The sequence below is a fragment of the Lepisma saccharinum genome, chromosome 11 (assembly GCF_977018435.1).
Source record: "Lepisma saccharinum chromosome 11, izLepSacc3.1, whole genome shotgun sequence".
In the NCBI taxonomy this organism is placed as follows: domain Eukaryota; kingdom Metazoa; phylum Arthropoda; class Insecta; order Zygentoma; family Lepismatidae; genus Lepisma; species Lepisma saccharinum.
The window spans coordinates 24354569-24374544 of NC_139239.1; the positions used below are offsets into that span (position 1 = coordinate 24354569).

General features: G+C 35.9%; 2 protein-coding genes across 4 annotated transcripts in view; one reads left to right on the plus strand and one right to left on the minus strand.

The window, feature by feature from the left end:
- The window catches only part of LOC145994681 (putative U3 small nucleolar RNA-associated protein 11), a 39104-nt gene extending 28871 nt beyond the window's left edge, over positions 1-10233 (plus strand). The window contains exon 3 of the mRNA XM_083130825.1: positions 10133-10233. The gene's annotated coding sequence lies outside the window, so the exon portion shown is untranslated. The remainder of the gene's footprint in view (positions 1-10132) is intronic.
- Positions 7127-19976, minus strand: part of LOC145995183 (arrestin domain-containing protein 3-like) — a 67008-nt gene continuing 54158 nt past the window's right edge. For all 3 annotated transcript variants that reach the window (XM_083131733.1, XM_083131735.1, XM_083131734.1), the window contains exons 5-7: positions 17421-17603; positions 9321-9474; positions 7127-7365 (exon numbers count right to left, since the gene is read on the minus strand). In XM_083131733.1, the coding sequence (XP_082987859.1) occupies positions 7253-7365; positions 9321-9474; positions 17421-17603 (450 nt within the window). In that variant the 3' untranslated portion in view covers positions 7127-7252. The remainder of the gene's footprint in view (positions 7366-9320; positions 9475-17420; positions 17604-19976) is intronic.

The following is a 19976-nucleotide window of genomic DNA, read 5'->3' on the forward strand; positions in this document are numbered from 1 at the left end:
CACACAATCCATTGGAGAGGACGCTGGATATATTCTTCTAAACGCCGGATGATGCCGGTGTGCTTCCCCGTGTTCTTCCTATGCACGACAATTCCGTCAAATCTATGCCTTCTTCGCAGAGAAAGTTCCAAATAGCGGCAATTGCTCCTTCTGCGTCGGCTGTTTTGGGCGTAACGTGGGTAAGGTAGATGGAACCAGGTTCCTCGATGAGAGAAATGTGCTCTTCTTGACAAGTCCGTTGGTACGTTTTTCCAGTATCTTCACATGTCTCGTTCACCAAAGTGGAATCTTTCCTTCCATCGAAGTACAACAACAAAATTTTCTTGTTCTGGGGACATTGTTGTTCTTGTAGTGTTTGTAGCGTTCGTGAGCGCTGTCGCCTGAAATTGTTTCTGTCTATAACAATGTTAAATTTCTCCTTTTGAGGTAGTGTTTTATATATATCACTCAGAAGACTTGGCGTCAAATGTGCAGCTACTCTGTCTGACACACCTCCCCTCTCACATGCACGCGAAAACGAACTCAGATTGACCCTGGTCTGACTACTTGTTCCTGAGTTAAACTTCTTCTTTTGCGGAATGAATTCACCATCTTCATCATCGCCAGGTAAGTCTTCCTTGTCTTCGACATTTTCAGCTTCGTCCACTTGCCGCACTTCTGACGACGAACGCTCTTCTATACGTTTTTCCAAGCTAAGCTGCTCGGTTTTTTTCCTTTTTTTTTTTTCAGATTTCTTTTCGTTGTCAGGATGTCTTCTCTTCCAATGTACATTTTTTGGTCTGTTCTCTGGTTTTCTAAAAATTCCTTCTCCATTTCAGATATTTTGAGAGAGCATTTGCAGGCACTGTAGTTCACACACTTTTCATGGTAAGTGTTGGATAGTCGATTAGTCGATAAACTAAGATCTGCAGTTTACTTCATTTCCTATTACCTTATCATTTTTGGTAAATTTAAGTCGGTGGGGTCGAGTAATTATAGCAGGTTATTGCCTACCCAACATCCGTAACATTTCTGTATATTTGGCATTTTTTGACGAATTTTGGCGAACTAAGAAACCATTTTCCCTGATTCAAACACACTAAATCATTAATCTTAAGCAACATACAAGCAATATATGTAATTTTTTGCCATTAAATCACTCCAGAAACATCGAGAAACCATCAGGAAAAATTGCAAATTTTTGACATTTTTTCATAAAAATTTAAAATTTTGACTAAAAAGCGCAGCCTGAAGATATTATCCGATCAAGTTGAAATTTTATATGGGTTATAAGGACCATCAACCACAAACTTTAAGCACTAGCCGCAGACCGATTTAGAAAAAAACGGTTTTTCGATCCACCCTACTGTATAATCTTCTGTTTGCCGAAAGTATTCTATATATGCATACCCAGTCTACCATATAAATATATCTGAATGAAATAATAGAATATACTTTTAAGATGATATATCCTATGGATGTGTAAACAAAGCACAAAATGACTACATAGGACCTAAGTGTCTGTGGCCACTTATCAATTGCATTACACCTGTATCGAGGAGGAAATCTTCCACTGCCTTCACAAGATAGTGGTTCAGAGTGACATTACTGCAGTATATGTTCATGCAAATCATGTCTTGAAGTACAGACCATAATTTCTAGACCAGAGCGCTGAGGCCTGCACTGTCAGATGATCCATCTGGAGGGAAAATAAAGTTGAGCACATTTGTCTCAAGTCACTGCTTGGTTGTTTGATTCGTATGAGCTGGTGCACAATCCTGCTAAAAACTCTACTCCTGGCAATGGAATAATATTCCATAGATCCTTGAACATTGTATCCAGGACTCTCTCCTGGTACATTCGGGTTGATATATTTATTCATTTCTTGCAGAAAGGAAGCTCACTGATGCTATCATAATGCCCTATTTCCCACCACACCATAATTGAAACAGAATGTGGCCCCTACTAACTTCTTGTGGCATACAACCTATCATTCTGCAAGTTGAAAACTGCCTCCATGATAATTCTTCTGTGCCAATTTATGCTTAATGATCCAGTAGGCACTTTACCTTTATTGTTTTCTGAGGCTAGAATGTGTCCTGTATGTTGTTTGTAAGCTTTCGGTCCTAGGCCACTTTGCAACATATGTGACATGGACATTCTGGAACTGGTCAGTTCACAGGCCATCACTGGCTTCCGTACACTGATTTTGCCAGTTGCACAGTCCTTATAGTACGTGGCTGTCCCTTGCTGGGCCCATCTTTCACTGAAATGCTGGACAGTACGATACTTGAATCCCTTGGGGAGATTTGAAGCTTCTAGAGAATCTTGAAAATTTCAGCTGACTTCCCTATCTTACAGGCTCCTAAACAGCCACATGGTTTTTGTAACCACCCACCCCCATTCCATTACGAAAGCTAAAGACAAAATGTTGCATCACTTCTGTAGGTCAATTAGCAATAACTGAACACCACATGATGAGCCACCTCCCAAAGTTTGTGACAGTGTTTGAAATTTATTTTGTTTTTTTGTGTGCTGTAAAAAGAGTGAAAATTCCTAAAAAGAAAACTTACTCCTTAATTAAGTGCATAAAGATATCATTTTATTCTTTAATCTGTTTTGTTATTCGCTGATACTGATAAAGTACTACACAAAATTTACTAATAGGCCTACTGATCTGATATAAAGTTGCAAGTGCCCCTTGAATGTTCGATGAAAGGTTCATTCACCTCCTTAATTAATGTACATAATCAGATGATTGTGGTGGGTTTTGTCTTTGAAAAGGAACTACCTATTTAGCATGTACTTTGCAAAACCATAACATTAATTACATGTTCTTATTCATAAAATAAATAAGATTGCAGAATATTTCACTACATTACAGATTGTTTATAAATATATCAGATCGGTAATATTACTGATAAAAAAGATGCACCATAGGCCATTGTAAAATATATTTAGAATACTGGGCATTGAGTACTCTGAAAAAAAATGTGCTAACTCTGGAAAACAAGAGAAATTTAAGGGAAAATGTAATTACAGTTTACGTGGGAACTCTTGACACAGGAAATTTCAGGTAGTCATGTAAAACTATTTTCATACGAGAAATTAAAAATTAATCACTTCAAGAGGACTTGACCGGTAGAAATTGAGATTATTGTAGTCAGGAAATCCTGTATATTCTCTACTTTGTCAGATTTTGTCTTATCCTGACAAAAAAATCCCATCCTGGATTGTATTTCTGTAAACACGCAAATTGCTTTTTCCTAACACAAAATCCGTTAGCCATACTTTCACATACATTGATTAAAGGTATACATATATCAATCAGATTATGCACAAAATGTTTGCCATTTTAAAATTTATCAGAAACAGTAAATCTGATATTGGAATTTGTAACAACTTAATATCAGCACATACTTCTGACTAAAAACATACTCAACATTAACCTTTTGAGTCCCAAGCCCATTTTCACAAGTAAGCCTCTCTGTCCTGAGCCGATTTTGAGCAAAATGCAGAATTTCAATTAAATGAGTGTAGATCGGAGACTAATTGCCCTAGAGAGATGAGTGATATACCGTTGTACGCGGAATGAACCAGAGATTCAGACTATATGAAATTTATGCAAATTTGGTGTATATGTGGCGAGGGGAGGGGGCTAACTCTCAAAATTCCAAAATTTCGGGAAAAAAATTTGGTTCCCCCACCCTCCCAAGAAAAAAGTACATGACAGTGTCGACATGCACATGGAAATGATCGCTGACAAGTAAGGAACACAAAAATATTTGCATTATTATCATATGACCAATGTAACTTGAGTTGTACCCCCAAAAGGAATGCCCACTGATTCAAGCTTCAAAATGCAGCAGTACCTTGAAATGACTATAGCTCAGAAACTAAATGCCCTAGAGTTATGAACGATATACCGTTGTACGCAGAATGAATCACAGATTCAGACGATATATAATTTATGCACATTCGGCGTACATATGGAGGGGAAAGGGAGAAATCCCCTCAAAAATACTTTTCTTTAAAAAAATGGTGTTCCCCACCCCGAAAAAAATGTCAAAATGCACAAAATGCAAAATTTATGCAAATTTGGCGTATATATGGAGGGGGAAGGGAGAAAACCCCCCAAATTATTTTAAAAAATTGTCACCACCCAAAAAATGTCCTCTCACTTGGGCACAAAACGACACCTACGCACAACATTCACGGACGAAAAGCTAGAACGCAGTGAAAAATGAGCACCGATTCTTGCAGCTGCTTGAAATTCTATTTTTAGGCAATGCAGGGTAACCCCTGTCGCAAGTGTTCCTGTCGGCAAAAATTTGACCTTGAAAAGAGATGCAAAATAGAAGGTCCATTTTCCTGCCTTTCCCCCTCCATTTTCATGAAGACAAAAAAAAAATGCAAAAAAACATTTCTGTTAAATACATGTGTTAGGAACAATATATATAAAAAAAATCGAAATTCTAGCCAAAAATAGAAAAGTTATAACGTAAAAACTACGACCTTGACACAGCATCTCGATCGAGATGCTTGGGACCGTGAGGCTTACATTTGGGTATCTCGATCGAGACGTTTGGGATCCAAAAGGTTAATGACAAAAGTTTATAATCCATACTTATTCTTTGCCTTTTCTTAATAAACTAAGATTTCAAAGAACCTTGCTAATGAAAATAAAGTTGTCAAAATAACCTTTGTTCTACTGATTTATATTACATTTTATTAGAAAACGTGCCATTCTTTCCATTCATTACAAGATTAACAGATAGATAAAATACATGTGAGAAATTAATTTGATTCATCAATTAGGATTGAATTTGTTCTATTTCATATGTTGATACTTTGAATCTTTCTGATTTCCAGCAATACAGATTCTTGAAAATTGTAATGTTAAAAGTTGTTCAAAATGTTGATAGTGTGCAAGTATTACACTCCAAGTACTTATGTGCATCAGTTTTCCTTCAAAATATTCAAGAATTAAATCAGAATATTCAAATGTGTGTTATGCAATCACAGTTTCTCACATAAAACTAGTGCAGCTGGCCCCATGGCGGTGTGGTTAGCACATTGTGCTACTACGCCAGGGATCCCAGGTTCGAATCCGGGCCTGGGCATGCTTGTTTGTGTGTACATTTATCAATTTAATATCATCAATCATTCCCATCTTTGTAAATTAGCCCAAAGTGGCACAAAAGCTAAGTAAAATAAAGCCAATCAATTGCAAAACTGGTGCAAAATAAAAATACTTTGAATTTTGCATAACTTCTAGGATAGACTCCATGAAAGTGTCATGTGGCAATTTTGCTAACCAAACACTGGAAAAAGTACCAGCCGGAATCAGTAAATAAAGTCCAACCGACTTCCCTATTCCAATACCACTGGTATCAGTCAGCCCTGCATAGAACATGTGATTATGTATCATTGTATGCACTTAGTTTCTGGCAATAATAACAGTGTTCTTACGCATGACTAGTTTCATTAATATTTTTTTAAAAAAGTAGTGGAGCTGTACTGATACCACATTAAATCAGTGCACACATTAAAAAAACTGCACGAGTTTAACAAGTTATGTCAATTGGCTGCTTCTTAAGTCCTCCAATGAAACCTGTGACGTTGGTTATGGTGTTTCTAAAACTGTTTTTCACGCGATGTGTAGTAAAAATTATTGTGAAAATCACCTGCTATTTGTCGACAATGTGCATACATGGTTGCTTCTATCTACACTAGTCTGACAAATACAATTTGAATAGAAATTGATGAGAAGCAACATTCAAACAAGTGTTCTTGGATTATCAGCCAGCGCTAGCGTCCAACATCTCGAGCACAAACATCTTCAGGGAATGATGATAGTATGCCCTTGAAACGTTGAGGACACTATTGTCGATTGAATCTGGTTGGTAACCAGAGAACACTTGTTTGAGTTAAGTCACCAGGAAAGCTACAATCCTAGAAGCAACATGCACATGTGAATAAAATGAGCAATAGTGACTGCAATAGAGTTTAATTCAACCAGAAGCATAGTAACTTTCCAATAACAAAACATGTTTCCATAAACAAAAAATAACTGGTTTTACCAGGTACATGGGATAGTGATTTTCATTAGAATCATGCATTTTGTTATAACCCATGATGCAACAGCCCATTGAGAGCCCGGCCCTACCTACAGACTGCCGGTTTCACTCCTACTCACTCGTATGATTTGGGAGATCATCCAATCAGTTACGGGATGATGTGTGATCAGCACAACGAGCCCTCAGTCGTCATCGTAGGTTTTCATGACCAAGTTACGCTATTCATTCATAGTTCCCAGTTTCCTCACGATGGTTTGTGGCCACCGATCCCATACACAGGCTGAAATCTCAGGAGAAAAGTTGTTAGCTTCCCCCAGGACACTCGAACCTGCATAGCTGGAGCCCAAGGCTACACCTTAGACCGCACAACCATGGTGTTAAAGGACATGCCCAGTATTACTAACAATGCTCTTAATGATTCTTGTCACTTGCCATGTTGTAGCAATATAAAATTGTTCTCAATAGTTACAAATGTTAGGACGTAAGTATTACTTTACAATACCAGAGATTTCTTCAAAAACGTCTACAGACTCGCTTATAAAATATCTTTGAAATAATATAATCCACTTCTGTTGCATAATTTTGGGTCAACTTTTCCAGGAAATTCATGTCGTGTACTATGTGAGAACTCCATTAAAATGTTGGTTATCACATTTGAATAGATACTCTTTGATAGAGATACATTTAAGGTCTATCTCTTTTTTACTCAATTTGTTACCATTTTTTTACAGTAAACAAAGTGTAAACAGGTAATTGTAATGGATTTATAAGGAGAATGTTTTTCCAGACAATTTTCTTCTCAATCCAGGAATAAATTGAAAGTAGTTTGAAATAATGCTTTCCCCATGAATTATTTTATGGTTAAAATATAAATTCTATAATTAATCTTCTTCATTATAGTTTGTATTGCTTTATTGTACACATTATGGTGCACATGTTATACAGTTGAGAAAGAATACAAATTCACCTTTTGTAAAAAAAATACACTTCTTTAAACAAATGAAAGCTAAACTGGTATAGTTAAAACAAGAATGGCGGACAATTAGCACATGTACATTTCAAAAATTGTGTACATGAATATATATCAACTGCTTATTCTCGCAATTAAATGACTCAATTTAAAATGTTCAAAGAAAACAAAAAATGAACTGCCATATATTTTGAAATGAAGAACTTTTTACCAGTGATGTACATCAATTAGCTTCATAATATGTCAAATACATGGGACTGAATTCAGTCTGACTTTTACTTGTAGCATCAACAATGTGGTATGGTCCAAAGTAACATGGCTCACAAGAAGGCACAGCTGGAAAAGAAATGTCAAATTAATGTCATGACTAATGGGAAGGGTGGAGGAGGCATCCCCTCCACCAGAACATTTATAATTTTCAATAAGTCAATTACTGTAATGTGAAAAGAAATAGCAATCACTCAAATTAGTGAGAATTTCCTCTTCCCTCAGAAATGTGGCTGAGGCATTGATAGCAATGGTTAACTCAACCATGGCCGCATTTAGAGGGGGGGTTTCTAGGGTTCAACCCCCCCCCCCCCGAAACTTCTGACATGTTGGATTAATGGATGTTTATAAACCAAAATCTGTAACAAATTTTCAATTTTTTTTTTCGAAGCATCACAAAAATACAAGGAGACAATGTTGAAATGATCGAGCTAGAATTTTCATACATTTGGAATTCTGAAACTTGAGTGAAACAGGATTTATTCTCGGAATCGTAGCCCACCCGCGACCCCACCATTATCACTTCTGCTGTCTTCTTTCCAGTGTTGTTCCTGCGTCACAAGGAATATAGACTGTAGATTCCCTTATGATAGTCCCAAAATTCCCTTTTGAGCTTTTAAATTCCTCGTCCGATAAAGTCGAAAATAAATCCCCCTTGATAGGAGTTCAAACCTAGTACCTCCAGTTTCGTAGCGCATTACGTTCGCGATTGAGGTTACAATCCATGCACCAGGCTAAGCTTTTAAAGAGAATAACTGGTTCCACACTTTTCAAAATTCCAAAAATATAATTTTAAAGTCAAACAACAAAAACTTTATGACTAAAATTTCCATCTAACTTTTAAAGTTTTTTCTTGAAGGTATCTAAAGTTTAATGACGAAGTAAAATAATTGTGCATTTCAGTACACACTGTATGAAACGTAAAAAGAACAAAAAGAAACTTATGCTGGATATTCACTCATCTGCTGGATTGAGTAAGCCCTCTCAAGGATATAACAATAATATAATAATAATTATTAATAGTATTATTACTATGGAATAAAATTGTTTTATTATTATGAAATTTTAATTATTATTGTACAATTATTATTATTATTTCTGTTATTCAAATTTCTGGCGACGACCTGGCAACAATTATGAATGAACCCCCCCCCCCCCCGAAAATTTTTCCTGCCTACGGCCATGAACTCAACAACCTTAAAAATAACTAGTTAATTAGCTACTGTAAACCTTTATAAGGTTTACTTATAACTGTATATTCTCTGCCATACATATTGTACATATTTTTAACCCTTAAACACCCACTGTATTAGCCTCAACATCTGCCCTTTCTCAGAGTGAAATTTTAAATTTTGTACTGCTCTAAATAAAATGTTGTCTTTGAAACTAAGAATGGTCAAGTTAAAATTTATATCTCTGTTTGTCACAGGTTCATGTCCATGTTCATGCAAAGCATATCTGAACTATATCATGTTCTCAAAGTCATCAGAATTATGTCACTTGCTGGGATACATTCCAGAAAGTATTAAAGGTTGAAGGATTGAAGATTTTTCACTCGGACAATATCAGTCCTTACAATTTAGTTCTCATTCCCTGAAACCCTTTTTTAAGGATGGACCAACATAAAATTTTGCATACATAAAATTTAAAGGTATTGATATTCTACTGGTCCGATATAAAATTGCAAATGTTCCTTGAAAACATGAATATTTTCTTTATTAAATTATGACACAAGAATTATGTTGACGTTCAAAAAGTTATAACAAATTGACACAATTTTGCACTAAATTATAAGCTATTTATATATCGAATCCATAAAATTAACAGAAATATTATTCATAAACTGTTATTCCTATTCTGACTGATACCAATAGAGAACCAATTAATCTGTGACATCCCTAACACTGACTGACTTTCAAGATTCAGACCAATCAAGATACCAAAATTCAGCATACCACAAACATTTTTTAAAAAAAATTCCAAATGTTCTTCTAATCAATCATCTAATGCACATAGTTACTTACGGCAATCACCACCTCCTTCAACATCTGATGGTAAGCACTGCACTGACGAACTATTTTCAAATTTTCTCATAGATTGTGTCAAGGGAACTGTCCCAATTATGATGGGTATCTTCAATATAATATCCCTCTCAGAATCTGCATACATAATCTGGAACTGGACCAATAATAAAAGTCATAGTCTTCTTGAAGTGAATTATGAATTTTTTCCATTACATATTTTTTAATCTTATGCATTTCTTAACTCTACATCATAATTATTCTTAATTGCATGCATTGCTTGGCCAATCACTTAACAGTACAAAATTATTCACTGTAATTCCAAATAAACACTATTTGCTATATCTGACAATGTTTCATATCTTCACACTGAGATTTCATCAAGTCAAAGTGCATACATTATAATACAGAATAAAATTATTACCGTCCAACAATTGTCTATTTTTTTTAAACTTGACTAAAATTACTCAAATGATAAAAAATATACATGTAGTTTGTTGTTTTGAGGTTTGGCTTTTGTAGTCTTGATATGGCAAGAGTTTCTGTAATTTTGAAAGCTTTTATCATGGAATTTTCCCTGAAATTATAATTGGCATTAGTATTGAGTTGAAACATGCGCATGAACAAATAAAGTAGTATAAAACGGTAAGATTTCATAAAGTTAATATGCTATAAGTGAACATTCAAAACGCAAATGAAAAATAACAGTTTGTCATTAAATAACTATGTTAAACGTGGTGTGTGATAAATGGAAAAATAAATTATTCCTCCAAATGTGCTCACAACTGCATTTTTCATTGTTTTCCTTCTCTTAGGTAAACAACTCTGGTGAATTGTGAAGAAGTATTCTTACAGTCAATGTAGTGATAGAAGTGGGATGCAAACTTCAAGGAGGATGATTCCAGCACCTAGAATATTTATCAAAATAGATTGAGGCAAAATATGTTGTACCTGCAAGGAAAACAATAATTTTATCATTAATCGGTATGTATGTTCATGCAATGTACCTGTATAAAATTATATTTTTGTAAATATACAGTTCTTTTTGCCTAGAATGTATAGTTTTATTGCCTTTAGAAATTTGCCAGTAGTTTTTATTTGTGTGTTCCACATGTCCATAATGAAGAGGAATTGGAGAAACTAGAATAGGACTACCAGGTGTCTAAAGAAGTATATTGTTGTTTATAGATATGGGCAATTACATAGTTGTGGACATAACTTTTTGAAAGTTTAACCTTGCCCCTGGCTATTTCAAGCTATTTTTTTTAACTAATTATGAGAAGGCTTTGGTTTTTTCTTTAAAATGTTAGTATCGATTTGTATTTTATATAGTTATGGTATTTTGGGGATTTACGCTGTAATTATTCTTTATATATTGATACAAAATTTTATCTTCACTTATTAACTGTCATATTTCTGCGAGATGAACAGGCCAAGAAGCAGTGGCAGATTTAGAAGTTGAGCAAATTTCAGTCTGGTACCTCACCTCAGCGGGAATCAATTCTAAGTAGCAGTAGCTCATGACTTTTCAAAGATGCATGCTACAGGTGTTGTTCTTTCTTGCATTTACAATGCCCTCTCCCACACGTACACACTCATTTTTAACTGCTAGCATATGCTGGATTTTTTTTTTTTTTTTGGAGGGGGCTGGAATTGTAAAAGTCAGTATCACATAGCTGCATTCTATGTATGGGTGGAATAAACTATAGAATATTTGGAAATCACTGCTTCTAACCTTTGTTTTAAAAGCTGCTCAAAAACAAATGATAATAGGAGGTCATTCTAAGGGTAGTTTGCATTTACCACGTTGTTTTTTTTTTGGGGGGGGGGGTTCTTTACTGCTTTAATTTGAAAGTTTTGATATCAAAATTTTCAAGAGGGGGTGTAGCCCCATCAGCTTCCCCCTAACCAGTGTATGCCAGTGCATGGAACAACAAAATGCAACTGATCTTTTACAATGACTGGTTCACATATCACATGTCACATATGCCCGACATGAACTAATCAAAAAAAAAATTCGGGTCTAAATCTGAAGCCAGTTGGAACAGGGAATAAATTTCTAGCATTTAAAAAGGGCGATTTAGATCAAATATCAAATTAAAATATTCAAACATACATTTTACATAGCAGAAAGCACTTTCGGATTATACTTTAATAGTTGCAATCTACACAACTTACCACCAAAATAGGTTAAAGGCTGAGCGATATTGTTAATTCATGTTCCAACTCTTTACAGCGGTGCTAATATATGTATATTACACATTACACAAATATACACTATAACCTATGAAAAACGTGGGAACATTATGAGATGTTATTCTGGTATAGTCGAGAAGATTGACACAAACTTTCTTCTTATACTGAGATGATAACACCGTGCTGTAGATGTATTTAGCATGGTAGCAGACAATCTTCCTGAGCTGAGACCTACCTCCCGCATTAAAACCGAGGTGCATGACGGGGATGTATTCATGCATGCCACAAGGTGCCGAAAACGTGCTATGAAGCCAAGAGCATGGTATTCATTATAGCTTAACAGTGTATGGAAAGTACATAGCACGCTGCAAATTTTTGAGTTTCATTTCACTTCACTGTTTTATATAGGGTGGATCAAAAAGTCACTTAACACCCTCGGTACAAGGCCACTGCAGCGCGCAACGTGGAAATGGTGATGACCAATCGTTGCCAGGCCAAGGGGGAACCACATTGACACCACCCGCGCGGTCGGCGGCCATCTTGATGTCCGCCATCTTGAATTCAACTTCAGAATTTTAAATGGGAAGGGGGTGATATGATATATCAAATCAGGCTAGAATTTCACGAGAAATGCAATGGTGAAGGTTTTTTCGACGTATCTTTAACCAGTAAAAAGTTATGACTGAATTGTTGTACCAATTTGGTCCTTTTCGAGGTGTTAGAAAAATGCCTTAAAATTTGTTTAGCGCATCGGTAACGCATCGAGATCAAAGTGACATCTAAGGAGAGAAGTTCGCATGCCATTGAACAAGATTTTAATCGGATACATCCATGAAGTGCTGTGCATTATGAATGGTTGTCGCGAACAATTACCAGTGTGACGCTTCCATTAAATTAAAAGTCCTTCACAGTGACAAGGCTAATGTTTATGCTCATAAGGAAGTTCATAAACAGAATATTCGATGCTTTTTATCTGATAACGAATTTTCGACAGATCAAAGCTGAATATTTAGTGCTGGTAAGTTAAAGGTGTGGCGTGCTGTGTGGAACACGATTGGTTAGTCAATTTTCCATCAACAGAACCTTAAATGCTTAGGGCTACTTGGATTTGTTAAATAAACAGGTTTTTTCATCCTTGCTTATGGAAGAAGGTACTTTTTACAGAGTTTTTTTTTCAATAGGGAGGAACACCAGAACACTATGGGAACGTTCTGAAGCAGTTTCTGTCCAAAGTTAGTTATCAGATGACAAGGGTCGCATATTCTGTTTATGAACTTACTTATGAACATAAACATTAGTCTTGTCACTGTGAAGTATTTTTAATTCAATGGAAGCATCACACTGTAAATTGTTCGCGACAACCATTCATAATGCGCAGCTCTTCGTGGATGTATCCGATTAAAATCTTGTGCAATGGCATGCGAACTTCTCTCCCTAGATGTCACTTTGATCTCGATGCATTACCGATGCACTAAACAAATTTTAAGGCATTTTTCTAACACCTGGAAAAGGACCAAATCGGTACAACAATTCAGTCATAACTTTTTACTGGTTAAAGATACGTCGAAAAAACCTTCACCATTGCATTTCTCGTGAAATTCTAGCCTGATTTGATATATCATATCACCCCCTTCCCATTTAAAATTCTGAAGTTGAATTCAAGATGGCGGACATCAAGATGGCCGCCGGCCACGCGGGTGGCATCAATGTGGTTCTCCCATGGCCTGGCAACGATTGGTCATCACCATTTCCACGTTGCACGCTGCAGTGGCCTTGTATCGAGGGTGTTAAGTGACTTTTTGAGCCATCCTGTAGAACTTCTTAAATCTATGAAATTTGTCCTTTTGTTTCTTTTCATTTTAGCAAATTGAGTAACGTGCTATAGCACAGTAGCACGTATTATACAGCTGCCACAAGCTAAAAACACTGTTTTATGTAAACAGCAATAAGTTTTTCCTGTACTGTAAACAGGAACCAAGCTGACTTCATGGTTATTTGAACATGGTATATCTTGCAAAAGTAGGGTCCAGGACTTAAATAGATGGTTATTATTGTTGTTATGAAAATTCTCTCCATTGCCACGGTAAACTGAATGATCTGATATGAGGAAAGTGAATAAACCAAGAAAACAGAAACCTATCTCAAGGGGTCTTGGGGTCCAATCCCCTTTTGAAGCACATTGCACAGTGATCTGGGTCTAAATTTAAACTGTAGGTCCAGTTTCGATTAGCATATCATGAACATAAAGTAGGTTTAAAACAAACTTTAAACAATATTCTCAAGTTTGTTCAAGTTCGTGATCAGACATGACATTTGAATCTTCAAAAATAAAATGCACAATAATATATCATAAAAACTAGCATTTGGAAGGGCATTTCGCCCTCCACATGAATGTACACCTGCCAACAAGATAACCAATGATATACAAACTGATAAAAGATCAAGCTTAACTGGATATTACAAATAATATTATTTTTCTATTTCCTAATTACAGTACAGTGAATACGTTCTGTACTTAAGAGTTTTATTATACTGATATGAATTACTTATTCTCAAAACTTGTTTTACGATGGCAGTGGCCATCAAAATTAATATAACTTCTTAAAAACAAGTTTCACGGACAGTGACGTGCGGTGACGTCTACACTTGGGGTAGCAGTCAGTGGTGTGCTCAAGGGGGGGGAGGTGTTGGTGTGGGTCACACCCCTTCTCCCTTTAGGGCCCAGTATTCCTAAAATAAAGTGCATGTAACCCCAACCCACATTCGAAAATAAAAAACGATTTGATTTTACTCTAAGCCAGAGATCCTGGGTTCGAATCTTGGCTTGGCCATGGATATTCTTTGTGTGTGTCCCTGTATCAATTTTATCGTACCAAAAGTGGCGAAAAAGCAAAGTAAAATAAACCAAATCATGCAATCAATCAATGATTTGATTTCATTTTTGTTCCTTAGCGTCGTTTTTTTGTCACATTTGCTTAATTGCGAAGATGATACGATAAAATTAATGTCCAGGTCTGGGTTCGAACCGGAACTCCTGGTGTCGTAGCGCGCTGTGATAACAACTCTCCCACGGTTGGTTGATTAGGTGTTTTAAGCGCACTTTGTGCACAGGAACAAAATAGGTAAGAAAATACAACACACTTTTTTGTAGTTTCTTCAATGATATTCATTTGACTTTTTGAGTTCTGAGATACATTTTTCATTCAAAATTATTTCATTATTCACTGCAACACATAGGACAAGAATGCGCACTCATCACGGATTCGAATCCTGGCCTGGATTGTTCATATGAGGTCACTTCATCAATTTCATCATATCATCACTCATCCTCATTTTCGCGATAACCAAATGTGACAGAAAAGCGAAGTAAAATAAACCAAACCAACAACAATATGAAAGCGCGTTCTCTTGTCCAAATAAATACATCCGTATTTATGACTGTTAGAGGTCAAGATTAGTATATTTAAATAAGAAACTACTAAAACGAGAGTGAGAGAGAGCCTGAGAACACATTTGTAATTTAATCATTATATGTTCCATATTTGAAAAAAAAGAAGAAAAAAAAAGACAGCATAACATTATTGTCTGCACATAACACGTTCTCATCTCATAAATAATAAAACTACATCCCATATTATACATACATATTGTACAACGTGTAAAAGGTTGTGTAAATATAGAGAACATAAGTACTGCAGAAAATTTTACCTTTAGTTCTTTACAGAATTTACAAAAAAATCTGAGAAACCAATCCCCTATCTGTCCTATAGGAGATAGACTGGGGGACCTGAAAGCCTGGGCTTTCAACCATTGCAGCGGGGGGCGAGGGGGCAAGGGAGGTAGAGAGAAATCTTCCTTTTCCTTGGGCCGGCCGTTTCTACCTGAAAACTGGTCTGGCGGAAGAAGAGCGAGCTAGGGTATCCAGCCAGCTTTGCCCGCGGAGAACGCCGATGGACGAGAAGAGCGTGGAAAAAAAGGTGTTGCATATGAGCTGTGGTGGCTTTAACAAGACAATAAATATTGTGATTTGAATATAATTCAAGATGTGAGATTGATTGATCTATCTCTGCTAGACTAGCTACTCCTCAGTGCACGTCACTGTTCACGGATGAGCAAGTGCTTCATTTCAGTATAATAATTTACAACTGCATCTTTCTTTCTCCAAAACATGAAAGCATTTTTATGCTGCTAACGTAAGTTACCTGTTATTGTTAACAGCATCACAGCAGGAAGAAAAAAATTACACAAATACATATATGGTTTAATAGAAATGTTATATAGTCAGGTTATATATAACTAGAGCCCGGAAGTTCAGGCATTTATTTTTGTTAAAATAGGAAGGCAAAAAGGCATTTATAATGTGGTAAATAGGCACTAAAAATGAAAAAAAAAGGCAAAATAAACCGAAAAAATGGCACATTTAGAAGTCGCTTACTTTTATCTATAATTTCTGGCAAAATGTTAAAATCTAAATTGGGAAGAGCATTTCAATTTTCTCCATCTTGATTGCACATAACTACAAGGTGTTTTTTAAGTTCTAAACATTCATTGATAGTAGTCTGTCAGAGAGAATGTTTTTCATAATAGAAATCATCTTTCTACTTCGACAGAAGTTATTGGAGCATACATATAACAAGCTAATGTAGCTGGACTCATTTTGGTAACAGCATTTTCACCTTTCAGAATATCACAAATTGTTTTCAATTGTTTCAAGTCCTCATTTGCACTCACTACCCGTTAGCACTTTTCCGCAACAGCTCACCCCTTTTCTCCTGGCACTTCCATCATCTGCTGCATAGATTCCTCGAAGATTTTCATGGATGCTATAATTGTAATTGTCTCTGGCAATGCACCATAATGTGCAAAAGTAAACTTGAATAGCACAGGAGTTTTTTCACTTCACGAATTGAAGCCGCTTCATTTTCTGGAAGAGCATCGATCACCTCACTGATTTTTTGAAGGTTGTTAGCATAATATATAGCTGCTGATATCCAGGTTCCCTATCTCGTCAAGACTGGTTGCTGAGCTAAACTAAGCTCAATCGCAACTTCCTGAAATTTTCGGATTCGAGAGGGAGATTTCAGAAATATTTTCTTTGTGTTCGAAATCAACCTGTCCACTTCAGCAGTCAATCATGCACAAGAAATGTTAACTGAAAGGCAATATCCTGACTCAGCATGAAATACTTTTTTCTCACTCTTTTCTCCTTAAGCAATGTTGAAACATGCGTGAGTTCAATATTACTTAAATAAGGCGAAAATTATTCACATAATAAACGGAAGAAAAATAAATGCCAACAACGTTTTTTGGGAGAAAAATAATTTATATACACATTTTTTTAAAAAAAAAATGTCAAATTTCATTGAAAAAGGCAAAAAAGGCATTATAATTAAAAATAGGCAGTGGGGTCCCAAATAGGCAAAATAGGCAAAATGAAAAGGCTTCCAAAACATTCGAAACAACATAAGAAATGTATATCCGGAAAATTTTTATCAATATATGCAGTAGATAAAAAGAGGCATTTTGCCAAACTTCCGGGCTCTATATATAACATAGCTGACTTAAATATATATCTGCGAATTTAACATTACCGTTATCTACATTTCTTTCCAGCTTTGATATCTTCTAAAATACAAATTTTTACACATTCAGTTACAAATTTTAAAAATGTAAAAAAGCATCTCTATCAAGTAAAACTTGATGGTTCACACTCAATTCAAAATTGAGTTAACATTAGATGCAGCTGCTGTATGGTCTCCACTTGCTGTACAATAGTGAATGAAGTTCCTTCAGTAGCTGGTGATGGTCAGAAACACGCAGGAATATTTATTTGTGGGTTATCAAGTTTTACTCCCGAACTGCTCTAAAAAAAACTAGAATATTAGAAGAATAAAACATAAAACTTACTTTCAACCTGTACCAGATATCTATTGTGCTGCAGTGACGTAGATATGAAGGAGCCACAGGGGGTACAATGAGTTTATCTTCACTCCATACCTGTGTCTCGAAAGGCATTACAACACCACGGATTGATTGTGCTACTACTTGTTTAATTTTTTTAACAGTAGTACTGGTATGATAGGAGACAACCTGAAATAATTGACTCAAGTTCAAATTTGTGAAAGAGGTACTATTTTATGTCTAAGAATGTATATAAATTATTCTAATTTAATCAATGAAAGAAGCCAATGCTTTTCCTGAAATACAAGTATCCTGCTGTGTTAAAGTTTTATTACTATAAAAAGAAATGTTTTAAATTGAGTTCGGTTTTAATTTAAAATTTAAGAAATTTTGGATCTCTTATGCTGTGATCATTATAATCAACTGCCAGTGCTGGACTTTACAAAGGTGACATTTCATTGTATTTGTGGATTGAAAAAGTCATTAATACATCAGTGAATTTGAAAGGAAGCAACACACACAATTTTTAAAAACAAAATTTGCCATTACTTTAAGGGATATAGCAATTTACAAAGGTGACATTTCATTGTATTTGTGGATTGAAAAGGTCATTAATACATCAGTGAATTTGGAAGGAAGCAAAGCACACAATTTTTAAAAACAAAATTTGTCACTCATTGCAAGGACAAACTACAATTTAGAGATATTTTAAGAAGGTACTATTTGTCATCCCAACTAACTTTCCCCCCACCCCCACAAATTAGTCACAAGGGGGGAAATGAGCAAATTGCTCTTTGTTGTGTGCTTATGTGGGCCAGTGGTCGGAAGTAGTGTGCTACTTGTAGCGGCGCTACTGTAGCTAGCTGCAAAATTTGTAGTTGTAGCAGCGCTACATTTTTAAAATTATAGATGTAGCTGTAGCAAAGCTTTAAAATTCTTGTAGCTTGTAGCAAAAATCGCTTCACTACAGTTACTTTTCTTGTCAGAGTTTTAAGGTAAATTATGTAGGTGACAACATGTCAAAAAATTGTCAACAATGACACTTACTTGTGCAGGGGTTCATACACAGCAAACCTATTATAAGATAATGGCTTGTATCCCAGTTATAGATACCCGCTCAACTTATTTCATTCTATCTGAATAATTCTGATATCCAGATAACCAACTGAGATGTATCAATATAATCCGGGATAGATTACATGGATATATTGTTTGATAAATTACTAATATCCCATCATAAAATATGGATGGGATATATCCAGATAATCAGTTGACTGATTGATTTGCTTTATTTTACGTTGCTTTTTGTGACACTTTGGGCTAATTGAGTGATGATATGATGAAATTGATGAATGGACACTCACAAACATCAATGCCCAGGCCAGGATTCGAATCCGGGACCCCTGGCATCATAGCACGATGTGCTAACCACTCCACCACGGGGGGCAGCGATAGATACCATCACAATATATATTATTCGAAGTGGCAGTATATGGAAAATCCAAATGTCAGATATTCACATAAAAATATGAAGACATCTAGACAATCAAAATGAAAATATCGAGCACTGACCTCCACGACAGAGTGGTTAGCACTGAGCACTACAACGCATGGCTTCTAGATTTGAAACCCTTCCTGAGCATGAGTGTACTTTAAGGGCATCCTTTCTTCAATTTATTCATTCATCCTCATCTCCGCTATTAGCCAAAAATGGCAGAAAAGTGAAGTAAAATAAACCAAACTCATCAAGATATCCAGCATATAGGTGTTCGTCCGTCAGATTCAGCTTCCTTGTGGCCTGAGTTGAACAGATGGAGGTGAAGGTGTGCAAAGGATTTTAGCCAAAGGTTATTTTGTTTGTGGTTGCTCTATACCCATCATGTTCACGACAATCATCATCCTAGAAAGAGCAGTTGAGAAAAAATGCTCATTGATATATTTTTTGTTAGTAACGCGTGAGGCCAAGGCCTACGTACAGACTGCTGGTCTCACTCTCACCTGCTGAGGTGGGTCTTCCAAGCAGTTAAGGGGTGACGTGTGCCCCCAGTTGTTGATGTAGGTTTCCTTGACCAGGTTACGCTACTCATTTGTAGCTCCAAAATTTCCTCACGATGGTGGGAAATCTCAAGAGAAAAGTTGTTACACTTCCCCCAGGAGACTTGAATCTGTGCACGTCCCATAGCCGGAGCCCAAGGCATGATGCCTTAGACCCCACGGCCATGGAACGGAACTTTTATTCAAAATACTGTCTCCATATTGTGACTGACCCAAAGATGTTCATTTATTTCACTTATTATGTTTTGTTTAATTTTGTGCTTAATATGCACGATGATATATCTATGTTATCAATTTCTGTTTTGTTATATTTTGGAAAACGTTGTTGCATTAATATGATGTATAATTAATTATAATCACATTCTTCATACTGTAAAATTACGATGTATACATTTCTATATACATTTTTGACCATAGCAACGAAAAAGAAACAAAACACAGTAAATCAATAAGTGATAAAATATATGGACATTTTAAATAGTGACGTCCGAGTTTCATTGAAGTTCA